Here is an 11,761-nt window from a genome sequence, read left to right as displayed (position 1 = left end):
ATGAATCTGCAACATGGCAGAATCGAGAGGGCTAAAACAGTAAAGCGGTGGGATAATTTTAGTGGCCTAGCTCGAATCCTCAAATATCAGACGCCACGCGTCAGCTCTTCAAAAATTTATCAACTTTTATAAGAAAAAAAATATTAAAAAGTCCCTCACGTTATGTTATGCAGAGCCATAAAACATATTCCAAAACGATAAGAACATAGAGAGACAGAGAGAGCTCTGAAATGAGTTGTTCTTTGAGCTTCCCAACTCCTAGAGCATCCCCTCTCTGCTTCTCATCACATTTCAGACAGTCTTCTCTCTCCATCACACACCAACCCAATGACAAGAAGAAACCCAAGCAGGTGGTGTTGGGTTTCGACCATTTCTGTCATTCTATTTATCTCCTCAACAATCAATCCAAGTCATTAACTTCAAAAACCCTTTTATGAGTTTTGTCCAACCACAGGTACTATGTTGCATTTGCGAAAAGCCGGTTAACTCTTCAAACCTCCATAAATCTGGTTTAGCAGTCCAAATTGGAGCTCTTTTGGCCACTGTAAGAGAACAATTTCTCTCTTTCTGTGACTCTGTTCTTCTTTTTTCTTTGGCTTAAGTATATAATTGAATTTCAATTCAAATAGATCGACCAACCGGCATTTGCAGTAACTGGCGTCAATAATGAGGAAGATCTTACATGGAAACTAATACAAATAGGAATAATTGCATTTTGGTACTTCCTCATCATGCCGGTAAGAGAATTTCAATTCAGGGGTATATTTAGTTTGTTTCTCAATCTGAATGTTTTTTGGGGGATTATGTTCACAGTTATATTAATTTTGTTAATACAGCCAATCATCATGAATTGGCTTCGGCTCAGATGGTACAAGCGCAACCTCTTAGAGATGTATGTGCAGTTCTTGTTTGTCTTCATGTTCTTTCCAGGGTAAATGGCTCCTCTTCTTTCTCTACATTTACTCAAGAACTGCCCTGCACATGATATTTTAAACCAACTTATGGATATGCCAGTCTGATTCAAAGAATTGAACATATATGTTTTTTTAATTCCAAATCAAGGCTCTTAATGTAGCAGTTAAAACAGAACATTTAGGCCATGTTTTTTCGGAATAGATTCTGGATCTGGAACACATTCTGAAGCAAGAAAATAGAGCAGAATTGGGTTTCAGAAAGAGTACTAGACCGGAATCTATTCTAAGAATGCATACAGAACACAGCTTTAAATAATTTTTAGGCATACTACTACATTATATAACCTTCTATTGGCAGAGAAACTAGACACTTTTTGAATTTTCATCATTGTTTCATCTGTTTGGAATAGTCATAATTCCTGTTTTGCTAGTAATTGATTACCCTTGAACAATGGTTGCTATCATACACACAGAATTGTCAAATATTGAGATACAGTTCCATTATGTTTTAGGAGCACTACAACTGTATAAATCCACTCATCACATAGTAAATAATTTGGTTTAGGCCTCCAATTTAAATGGCTAAGCAACAAAGAACATCGATGGTTATCAATATAAATGATCCAGTCATAAGTTGCAAAAGAGTTTTGCCCCTACTCCTCATGTTCAAACAAACCCTAGAACTTTCATATAAGCAGTGGAAGTAATTTCAAGTAAGGCAAACATGATCTGAAATCAATTCAGAATGGCCTTACAGGCTTGTCACAATGACAGAATATCCCTTTCCGTGTTTTCTATTTTCTCTTCTACTTTCTGTGGACCAGTGCTCTTCACACGTTACAACCTTTGCTGGATCTATTCAGTGCAATATGGTGTTTCCATATTTTACAAAGTTCAGGTTCACCTTCTCAGTGACATTATTTTTATTCAAACCAATACTCATTTACTCTGCAACTTATTATTCCTACTGGTAAGATCTTTGGCTTATTGCACTCTTCACTGGCCCCCTTTTTCTTTTACCAACAAGCAAAAGGCTTTATACAGCCCAGAAGTTTTATCTAATTGCACAATTTGACATGAGTAGAAATTCTTAGAAAAACCAGAGACTAATAATCTGATAACAGAGTAAAGGGTAAATTAGTTGATTTTTTTATTTCAACATTAAAATCCAACAGCAAGAGAAAATATATATTGGAGTAATGAAGGTGATGATGGCAAATTGAAGCTTCCTCATTATTTAGGGCAAATGAAGCTACTGAAATGGGGCTCGTAGGATTCCGAGATAAACACACACACTCTCTCTCTCTGTGTTAATTTCTTTATTTAAGCTTATTAATACTGAGTTTCTGTTTCCTGTTCTCCCCAATTTGTAGCGTGCTGCTTTGGGCACCATTTATCAATTTCAGGCGACTCCCACAAGATCCATCCATGAAGTACCCTTGGTCTACCCCTCAAGACACTTCATTTAATGATCCAAAATCACTGTGAGGAAAAATTGAACTACTTAACCTGAGCAGCATTTCACTGTACAATATGACATATATAGAAGGTCCTGAAATTATCTGTAATGGTATTTTGAGTATTTTTTGCATCTTGTATATATAATTGATCTGTTACTGAACACCACATGTTTTCTGTGTGTCTTTTTTAACTTCTTATTAAACAAAATTCCAAACAACTTACTTTCAGCTTAAATTTGGTTCCATATTTCTTGCTGGTGAAGGAAATACCACACACTAGAAATGATTGGCAAATGGCAACACTTCAACGAGACATGTTCTGTCTAAAACCCCAGAGAAAAGGCAAACCAGCTGTATATCAAAGAGGTTGTCAAGCTTGATTTATATTCTGAACAAAACTCAAATGCATTTCCCAAGGCCTCGTTTGTTTAGAAGTGAAGTGATTGAAAATGGCCAAAATTTGAGTAAAATCAACTAAGATTTTCACTTCAAAAGAATTTTAACTTCAACCAAACGCCCAAGTAGCTTGACACAAGGATGGCACTGTTGTGATTTACTTGAGACTCAGCAGTTCATTTCAAAGATCACTCTCGCTCTCTCTAAAATATCAGCTCAGAGTTAACTAATTCCATAATCTTTCCATCTCTCAGTTGTCACAGTGGATCCAAAGTTAAGAGTTCTAATCTATTAGAACGGCATATAGTTCCATACTCGGCGGTCAGGATGCAGAGACACAGAGTACGGTCCCCTATGCAGTAATTTGCCCCATTGAAAGACCACCACCTATACTATAACAAGGCATACTATAGAACCTTGTCCCCAGTGAAAGACCACCACCTATACTATAACAAGGCATACTATAGAACCTTGTAGTCGACCGGCATGAACACATAAGATACGCAGGGACTAAGAACATGTCAAAGAAGCAGATGTTAGGTTGCCTTCTACCGTGTGAAGTAGTTTTTAGGTTGTGTTTGGTATGCATTTTCAATATAGATTTTGAGTTCATAATGCATTCTAAAACCCGAGTCTTCTCTATTTTCTTGCTTCTTCATGCATTCTACACCCAGAATCTATTCCGAGAATACATACAAACACAGCCTTAATTTTGACAAGCTCGATGGGAGCTAGAGACCTTTCTAAGATCATGGAGTGATCGAGAAGGTTCTAGTGAGAGAACGACCATAGCCACAAAGATCAATAACCTGGAATCGAGATCCGGATTGGTCTCAACTGGTCATGATCAGTGAAGAATTGGTCCCAAAAATCCTTTAACCCTAGTTTCCATACAGGGATTGGCTGGTCCAGATCAGTCAGAATCGGCCTCAGCTGATTCTGATCCAGATTGAATGATCCAACCAATCCGATCCTAATTATTAAAACACTGCACATATCCATTTACTTTAACCTCCCCCAACACCCGTCTCCCACTTTTCAGGTTATAATTTGGTAACCTATAACCAAAAAGTCTGGTCATCAAAATCTTTTCTTTCATCTTCTAAATCTAAATAGCTTGGTATTTTTATATGGATCAAATGGACAGATTAACTACCAAGCAAGATCTCATCAAAAAAAAAAAAAAAACTGCCAAGCAAGAGATGTAGGAAGACCATTGACCTCGGATAATAGTATTCTGTGCTCCCGAAAGATGTTATTAGCCAAAGCTGTTTTAACAGGTTTCAGCTTTCAGTACGGTGCACTAATCTTGAAAAAAAACAATGAATCTAGTGTTTTGAAGGGATAAGCTTAAACATGCTCTGAGTATATAGTTTCTTCAAGAAGTTCTCTAATCATAATGTGAGGGAGAGAGATTTACATAACCAGACTGTAAATCAAATGAGAGCATTACATCGTCTTCTTATATCTTCACACATGTAATTGAACATAGGAATTCAAAAATAATCCAATTTATCATTGAAAAAAGGCAATCTTGTAATACCATACAGAAGAAGAGGTTTTTTTCCCTTTGTTAACTGTAAAGAAAGGGAAAAGGAGAATTAACCAACCCCTACACCCTTTAGAATCAAAATTAAATCAAATAAGAAATCAAGAATATAAAATGTTACTTCCCATAAAGCAAGTAAATTTGATGGCATTGCAGGAAAAGAGATCTGTCATCCAAAGATATTTTCCTTTTCACAGTATAGTAAGTAGTAACTAACAGACTGGATAACTTAAAACAAACCATTATATTAATCTAACATATATGAAATGAAACAGAAAAACCAAATTAATCCTGACAACTTGAACCAACTAAACAGAATCACTGAATCTCTTTTCCTCTTTGTGAGCCAACTAGTACCTTCCATACTGCATTTGACTCTCTTTCCCCTAACTCTAGTTTCACTAACCCAATGAGACTTTGCAAGGGTTACAATAAATACCTCATCTTCTGCCCCTTCCTTATGGGCAAGCTTGCTTACATTTTCTAAGCGCCGGGCATAGTAAAGTCATATTTGCTGTTGGGGCACCATCAGTGACCAGTCTCTACCCTAAAGTAAGCTCAGAAGGATTGTTGGGAGTTGAACATCACAGATAATTTCTTCCAGTCCCAGGACTCCATTTCTGGTGACATGATGATGGCACCAACAGCCAATACAATGGCTGCAAACATCGTGCTCTTCAAGCATGCATTTCCATGTGATAGTCTTCCCAATAACGCCTTACAGTACTTGTCTGCCTCCTTGATGGATGCCTGAGAATGAGCATCAATTCCACTAGCCAATTCTTTCTCATTCTATATACAAGACAATCAAAATGAAAAGAATAAACATAAAGAAGTATTCAATAACCTAAATATACAATATAACCATCAATAAGTACAGTGCACTCATAAATTTATCCTCTGATGTGTAGGAGAATAAAAATGCAACCGCGATGATGAGTCAGGTGTAAATCATCAAACCAATAATTCACCTTGTGTCTGAAGCTCTTGAGAGTCCCCTTCAAAGGGTCAAGAGAGGAGTGTTTAACAGAATGTTGCTTCCATTCGTCAGTCAGCCTTCTCAACACAAGAACGCTAGCTTCAATATTATCCAGGTAAAGTTTGTCCTGTACCCACCATTAATTGTGCCAGATAAAGGTCAAACTTATGATATCACAATAAAAAAGAGAAAAAATAATGTTTCCTTCATGCAGATCTACCAACAAAAATATTAGAATTCCCTACCCATTGCTTGTAACAATCAGGATTTTCGGTCAAACACCAGATGAAAATGCCAGTTGCTTCTTTAGATAATTCTGGGATGCCTGCAAAGCAGTTTCTTATATCAGTCTTCATACTCTGATGTACGACATAAGCTCATTAGTATCCAAATAAGAAGGTTATAAGAACATTCAAAAAAAAGGGGGGGGGGCAATTTCATAACTAGACTTACTTTCAACCACGGCTTGAATTGCAAAGCTCAATAGCTGCTGCGAAACTTGCTTCATTGCTTTACTTCCAGAGACACCAGAAATAGCAAGTTCTTTCAGAGAAGGATATATTGCGTCAAACCTTTCAGTGGCCTGCACAAAAGCAACATTGAAAAGACTGCCTAGGATCCTTACTGTATAACAGTAAGCATCACATTGGACTTTTAACACATACCCAATGATACTACCCTAACAATACTCACCTTGACTCGAGCTGATGAAGCAGGGAAAGTAACTCGCATCAACTGTTCAAGAGCTGAAGGTGGCACCAAACGCTCCCCCTTCCTAGCAACACCATTCAGTAAAATAGTCCGAGCTTTTGGCAAAGACAAAATTCTGCAGCCAAAAAAAACATTAAAACTTACAAAATCTAATAGAAGATTACCCATGAAAGGTTAAAAATATATTCAAATATTCAACATGTCCCAACCTCTCCACTAACTGCAAAATCAAGTCCCTGGACTGTGGATTACTACTTGCTTTGCCACTAACCATAGGCAATAGGATATGCACCCACGAATACATCCCTACAACCAGGTCTCCTTGAGAGGCCTACATGAGCCAGATTTCATTATTAGCATACATTTCATTAATAGCATACAAGTAAAAATTAATTGTTTTTCTCCAAAAAAATTCCACAGATATATTCAATAAATCAATAATCTAATCTTACCTGAGCAATTACCCAGACGATAACTGGAAGTTTATCTTGTCCTTGATATTTAGAATTTTCCATCAAGCTTGGCAATATACTGATTAACATGTCAGGTTTTCGGCGCAATACTATTGCTAAAACTATGAAAATTGCAACCTGCAATTTGAAATAAATCAATTACAAGTCACCAAATTTAAACCATTTCATAGTAGGAAAGCAAAAGATTATACAAGTGCGCGCTCTGCAGAAAGAAAAAAAATAAATAAAGGAAGACGAAGACATGGCACAAGGGATTTGTATTACATGTTGTATGCAATTTTAAGACAGCTATTCAACTAGCTTTTTTCTACATACACTCACACACACAAAGAGATTACCATTGTCTTTTGGGCTGGACCTAAATAAGGCACCAGAAAGGCCCAGTAGTTATTAGGCATAATGAAGTATGGCAGTTGCCTCACATCAAAGTAGTTGGAATAACAATGGAATAAAATTCCTTCTCTAAACACAGAACCATGGGCTTAGTGTCAAACACTTGGGGCCCCATATTGGTCTCAGCTACACCTAACTAAAAGTCCAGCTCCTGTACATAAATGTGGTCCTTGTCTGAATAGTACATGCGTGCCCAACTTGAAGTCATTTACATATTTATACAAAATTAATATGTACATAACATTTACATGAACAATAATATAAGCAGGTTTACATGAATACTATAAGCATGTTAAATCCAGGCTGGCCCCAGCCAACCAGTATTATTGAGGCAAATCAGATTTGAGTAGTTTGGGCTAAATGTAGGTAGGGCTAGGCCTAATCCCAGGCAGAGGCTCCAAATTCGAGAAGCCCAGCCAGACTGGCCCATGTGCAGCCCTATCCAGACGTAACCGAGAATCCGAAGGGCAATTAAGGCAGGAAGTTGTAGGTCGCATAAAATAAGCATGAGGTCGACTCATTTCTTGAAAATTTTCAGTACAATGGATGAGGTGCAAGGTCAAATAAGTGCCACAGATCTGAGGGTAGGTGAAGCAACATACAACTATGAAAGGTACGTTGTCCGGTGAAAGGTATGAGTGAATTCACATTAGGGAGAAGTAGCCTTATCTTAGGCTATGAAATGTATAACAATTCAATAGACATATTATCACCAAGAAAATCTTTCTCAAGAAGGCATACTCGGATGAAAGATTTGGGCATCTCAAACTCAACTCAAACTTATTCCAACTTTTTCTGTTCAACAAAAATTGCGGTTTACCTCTTTAAAAGTTTAAAAACATAAGAGTATTTCTGCATCTATATCTATATCTATATAGATATTTTAAAAAAGTAGTTCAGCTCAATGTAGAGGCACAGATCAATCTTTTCCTGGGTTTGGAAGGTAGGAGAGACATTAAACACATACTGGAGGCTTTTGCATCACATCCAACAAATGTGTTCCTAAAACAAGCTTTGAATAGATTTAGATAACAGAGAGTCTTCCAAATTTTTCAATTGTCCCATCCTCCAGGGTTATGCTTGACTATTGCCTAGATTTTTACAGAGGAAAAAAATTCTTCAAAGATGACCCACCTGATACTACCCCTTTGACACTATTGAAAATAGAGTGTTTTCTCTCCTAAACTCGAGATGGAGCTTCATTTTTCGAGATTATCAACAAAGATCAATCTTTACCATCAGTTGGTACAGGTGTAGGTTGTTTGCAGCCCTATGGTAAGGTCAGATATAAGGCTTGATATGATTTGAAGGAAAAGTTCCAGATACAAACTGATTTAGATCCCTTTTTTTTTGCATATTTTGGTTCTAAAATTAGCCCATGCTTATGCACTCATTGTGAAAGACAAAACTTAATTTATTGACTTCCAAGCAGTGCTAAGTTGGATCACTCCAACCTCCCACCCTCCCTCAAAAAAAATCAACAGCAGGTGACAACAAGTGGGAGAAACAAGACCTAAAAGAATACCTATAGTGTTCATGTGACTTGCAGCTCTTTCTTTACTTATTCCCTATACTCTAATGAGCAAATGTATGAAAGAAAAGAAAGAAATGACAGGGTAAGACTTCTACAGGAACTCACAACACCGAGCACTACAAAACGTAAATGGTAATACCTCCAGCAAACCATGACAAACAAAAATGTGATTCTTTATCAAACTGAAAGATTCCAAAACCAGAAGAATTTATCCTAATTAAACTTTAAGCACCAGAAAAAAAAGGGAGGAGAAAATAAGCAGCTGCAGAAACACACTCTGTTATACTCTAATGGACAAATAGTTAAATAGTGTACATAAGATGTAGTTTTCCAACGTAACCAAGGCAATACATCCTTCCGCACAATGTCACATTTGCCTCCGTGGTTTTAAGGATCACAAATCCATGATATATAGGTGTCAGGTGACCAGCACCAATATTGGGCTTGTTCCTATATGATTGACCGATCATTCATTTTGCTAATATTGGCCGGGTATTATCCAGGTTCCAATATAAACCATTGCTTGGCACAGTTTGCCAACCAAAGAAGGACAGGCATTACATATGCATACATCCCACTTATTAGATCAATGGTTACATTGTGAGTGAATCTCAAGACTCCCACCCAGACGAGTTTAGAACTGATGGATAAGTCTGTCAACCTGGAAAAAACTAAGAAATCAAACAAGTTCCTTTTAAACCCAGTGAGGAACCTCAAGAGATATATGCTGGTTTTTTGCAAGTCTTAGAACCAGTTCACATCAATTTTGCCATGTTTTAGGTCACAGCTTGATTGTAAATAGATATCAAAAGGAAAGAAGGGTGATCAATAGGGGAGAAGGATTTTGCTTCCAAATAGATTTACCCTCTAACTAAATTGCACCCATGCAGTTTTGCCTCCTACTTTTACTTCTCTTTGATCCTTCTTTCACTTTCAGAATGACCACACGTGATCTCTTTCATGACTACGTAAAGTAAGAGCCTACAAAGCTTTGCAAATTATATGCATTTATAAATTAAAAAGAACTGTGAAAAATTAATGTAGATGGCAAAATACCAAAACAAGGCATCATATAATGCTAAAATTACCTGAGTCTTAGAAGGAGCCTGATGAGCCACCTTCTTGGAGCCCTTAGCAGGACCTTGATGTATTGCAAGGTCAGCTAGAATGCTATCTAGTGACCATAAAACAAAGCCAACAAGAGCATCAGAAGACCGCTGGCTGATCCAGTCAGCTGATGTCTTATAAACAGCCTCAGAAATGTGAGAAAGAGGTATCTGTCAAAAATAAATTAGCTAGTTAGAAAGGGGTATCTGTCTTAAATAAATTAGCTAGTTGAGTTTAGAGAGTGAGTAAACAGTTTCTGAAAATACCACACATGGCAAAATATAAAAGAAAGACAAGCAATAAAAATAATAAGCTGTGTAGTAGGACAACTTTATCAAGAAAAAATCCCTAAAACATGAGAATCCAGATAATGCTATTTTATAGTTTAGTTGAATCCAAAAGCTAGGGATCAGCTCCTGTCAAGTAAGAATTTTCATGGAACTAAAAATATGGGGATGTAGAATCTTCAAATATTATATATCTTTCATGCATGTGTGTGTGTAGGAGCATTAACATGCTATACTCTCTAAAACCAGTCCTAGATGGCATATTGCGAAAGAAAAATAGGATGAAACACCAATCACACCACGATAAACAAATGAACATGTTGAGAGGCAGTCATGAATTAGTATATAACAATGTGACAACCAAGGTTGCAGCAAATTAGGTTTGAGAATGAATGGAAAAACAAAGGCAAAAAAAAAGTATATATATATACAGGATTAAAATTAAATCCTTGCATGAACAACTAGAACTGGAGGCAACATCAAGATTGAAAACTGCAAGAACAAACAAAGGAAAAACCAAAAAGCAAGCCAAGATAAAACAGTTGAGCAAGTGCAGAAACCTTCTACCCTATTTCTCGGCGTTGCACTTGGTGAATTTGAACAAGATCCTGCGTTAAAGAAGTTGGCATTGCTGCCACAGCATGGAGGTCCCATGAATGAATATGATAAAAACCGCTCAGCCAAAAAAAAAAAAACCGTTACAGCAAGCACACAAACATGGACACAAAACCTCCAATTATGATCAATTCTTCGCCCTGGGAACCAAGACAATGCATCCGGCTCTCCAACTAAGATTCCTAATTTGCCTAGAATTTCTTCTAGCCTATTACATTAGCTACTCGTCGTATACAAGGAAGAAAGAACAACTTACATCAACGATCTTTGCAACCGGGGACTCCTTGAAAATCTTCGTCCACGGGAACTGGGCTGCGCTAACCGCAGAGAAGGCGCGAGCGAAGTAATCAGCAAAACGCATTAGCTGGATATCCTGCTGTGATTCGTACGATGCCTATACAAGGGGCAAAAAGAAAAAAAATAAATAAATCTTTTTTTTTTTTTTTTGAATTACAAACATAATTCAATCTAAACATTCGGGGGCGAGGATGACCAGATTGGAACAATAAATAAATAAATAAAATCTGAAGAAAATTAAGAACTAACCGTAACATCAATGAGGTAGGCGTTGAGATGAGAAGCATCTATATTGGAAGCAGCATCGGCCACAGTAACCTTAGGTTTCTTGGGCTTCTTCTGCTTTGGCTTCTTAACCTCAGCAGTCCCATTCTCAACACCACCGGAAACTTCAACATCGCTGTCGTCTCCATCATCATCGTAATGGTGTTTCGATCTGGGAACAGCCGCGGCCGCAGCAGCAGCTGCGGTCGCCTTCTGAGCTTCTAGGGCTCTGCGGCGTTCTTCAGCTTTTTGCTCGAGAGACTGAAAAACGTTCGACTTGTCGCCACCGGCGGATCCATTGATACGGAATTTGCCGAGATCGGCACCTGCATCTGTATTCTTCGCAGAGCTATTTCTTTGGCGTTTCGCATAAGTGACCTTCTGCCAGCCATGGTTGCTGTTGCTGGCATTGTTTTCGTTGTCATCGTGAAAAGCTGATTCGAGAGAGAGATGCTTCTCGTCCATGATTATGAGATTATCTGGCTCTCAATTCTCAACCTCTCTCGTGTTTCGCTCTTTCGCTCTAATTTCCCCCTATGTTCTCCTTCACTCTCTCCCCCTCTAATTTTCCTTATTTTCTCCTGGTTCTCCTCTTCGAGTGATCACACACAAAACCAGAGAAAGAGAACAAAGAAGAGAGAGGCCTGAAGAAAAAAGAGTTAGAACGGGGCAAGGGGTTTGAGTTTATAAAGAGGCAGAAAGAAGAGGGCCTTTGTCGTCGGACCGGTGGATATAGTTTTTGTGCTAATAAAGATTTTGACCACTCTTTTCTAAGGAATTAC

At 37.8% G+C, this 11,761-nt stretch overlaps 2 protein-coding genes across 2 annotated transcripts; one reads left to right on the top strand and one right to left on the bottom strand.

The window, feature by feature from the left end:
* Positions 1-202: 202 nt before the first annotated feature.
* LOC122645817 (NAD(P)H-quinone oxidoreductase subunit L, chloroplastic) lies at positions 203-2,538 on the top strand. The gene is made up of 5 exons (XM_043839187.1): positions 203-350; positions 455-544; positions 630-737; positions 837-931; positions 2,288-2,538. The coding sequence occupies exons 1-5, from the start codon at positions 231-233 to the stop codon at positions 2,400-2,402; spliced, it is 528 nt and encodes a 175-aa protein (XP_043695122.1). The 5' UTR covers positions 203-230; the 3' UTR covers positions 2,403-2,538.
* Positions 2,539-4,544: 2,006 nt separating this feature from the next.
* LOC122646821 lies at positions 4,545-11,480 on the bottom strand. The gene is made up of 10 exons (XM_043840426.1): positions 10,965-11,480; positions 10,675-10,812; positions 9,498-9,686; positions 6,462-6,599; positions 6,219-6,340; positions 5,992-6,124; positions 5,752-5,881; positions 5,544-5,623; positions 5,291-5,425; positions 4,545-5,111 (listed from the first exon to the last, which is right to left on the bottom strand). The coding sequence occupies exons 1-10, from the start codon at positions 11,442-11,444 to the stop codon at positions 4,878-4,880; spliced, it is 1,779 nt and encodes a 592-aa protein (XP_043696361.1). The 5' UTR covers positions 11,445-11,480; the 3' UTR covers positions 4,545-4,877.
* Between the last annotated feature and the right edge of the window lie 281 nt (positions 11,481-11,761).

This window comes from Telopea speciosissima, chromosome 11 (assembly GCF_018873765.1).
Source record: "Telopea speciosissima isolate NSW1024214 ecotype Mountain lineage chromosome 11, Tspe_v1, whole genome shotgun sequence".
Classification (NCBI taxonomy): Eukaryota; Viridiplantae; Streptophyta; class Magnoliopsida; order Proteales; family Proteaceae; genus Telopea; species Telopea speciosissima.
Note: the sequence above shows the minus strand (reverse complement) of the source record. Positions and strands in the feature narration are given on the sequence as shown.

Excerpts from the sequence above, each read along its gene's own strand:
- LOC122646821 (XM_043840426.1), bottom strand. The coding sequence starts at position 11,444 with ATGGACGAGAAGCATCTCTCTCTCGAATCAGCTTTTCACGATGACAAC. Across the intron at positions 10,813-10,964 it reads CCTACCTCATTGATGTTACG|GCATCGTACGAATCACAGCA; the intron begins GTTAGTTCTTAA and ends CCCCTTGTATAG. Across the intron at positions 6,600-9,497 it reads AGGCTCCTTCTAAGACTCAG|GTTGCAATTTTCATAGTTTT; the intron begins GTAATTTTAGCA and ends TTCAAATTGCAG.
- LOC122645817 (XM_043839187.1), top strand. The coding sequence starts at position 231 with ATGAGTTGTTCTTTGAGCTTCCCAACTCCTAGAGCATCCCCTCTCTGC. Across the intron at positions 545-629 it reads TTGGAGCTCTTTTGGCCACT|ATCGACCAACCGGCATTTGC; the intron begins GTAAGAGAACAA and ends CAATTCAAATAG. Across the intron at positions 932-2,287 it reads GTCTTCATGTTCTTTCCAGG|CGTGCTGCTTTGGGCACCAT; the intron begins GTAAATGGCTCC and ends CCCAATTTGTAG.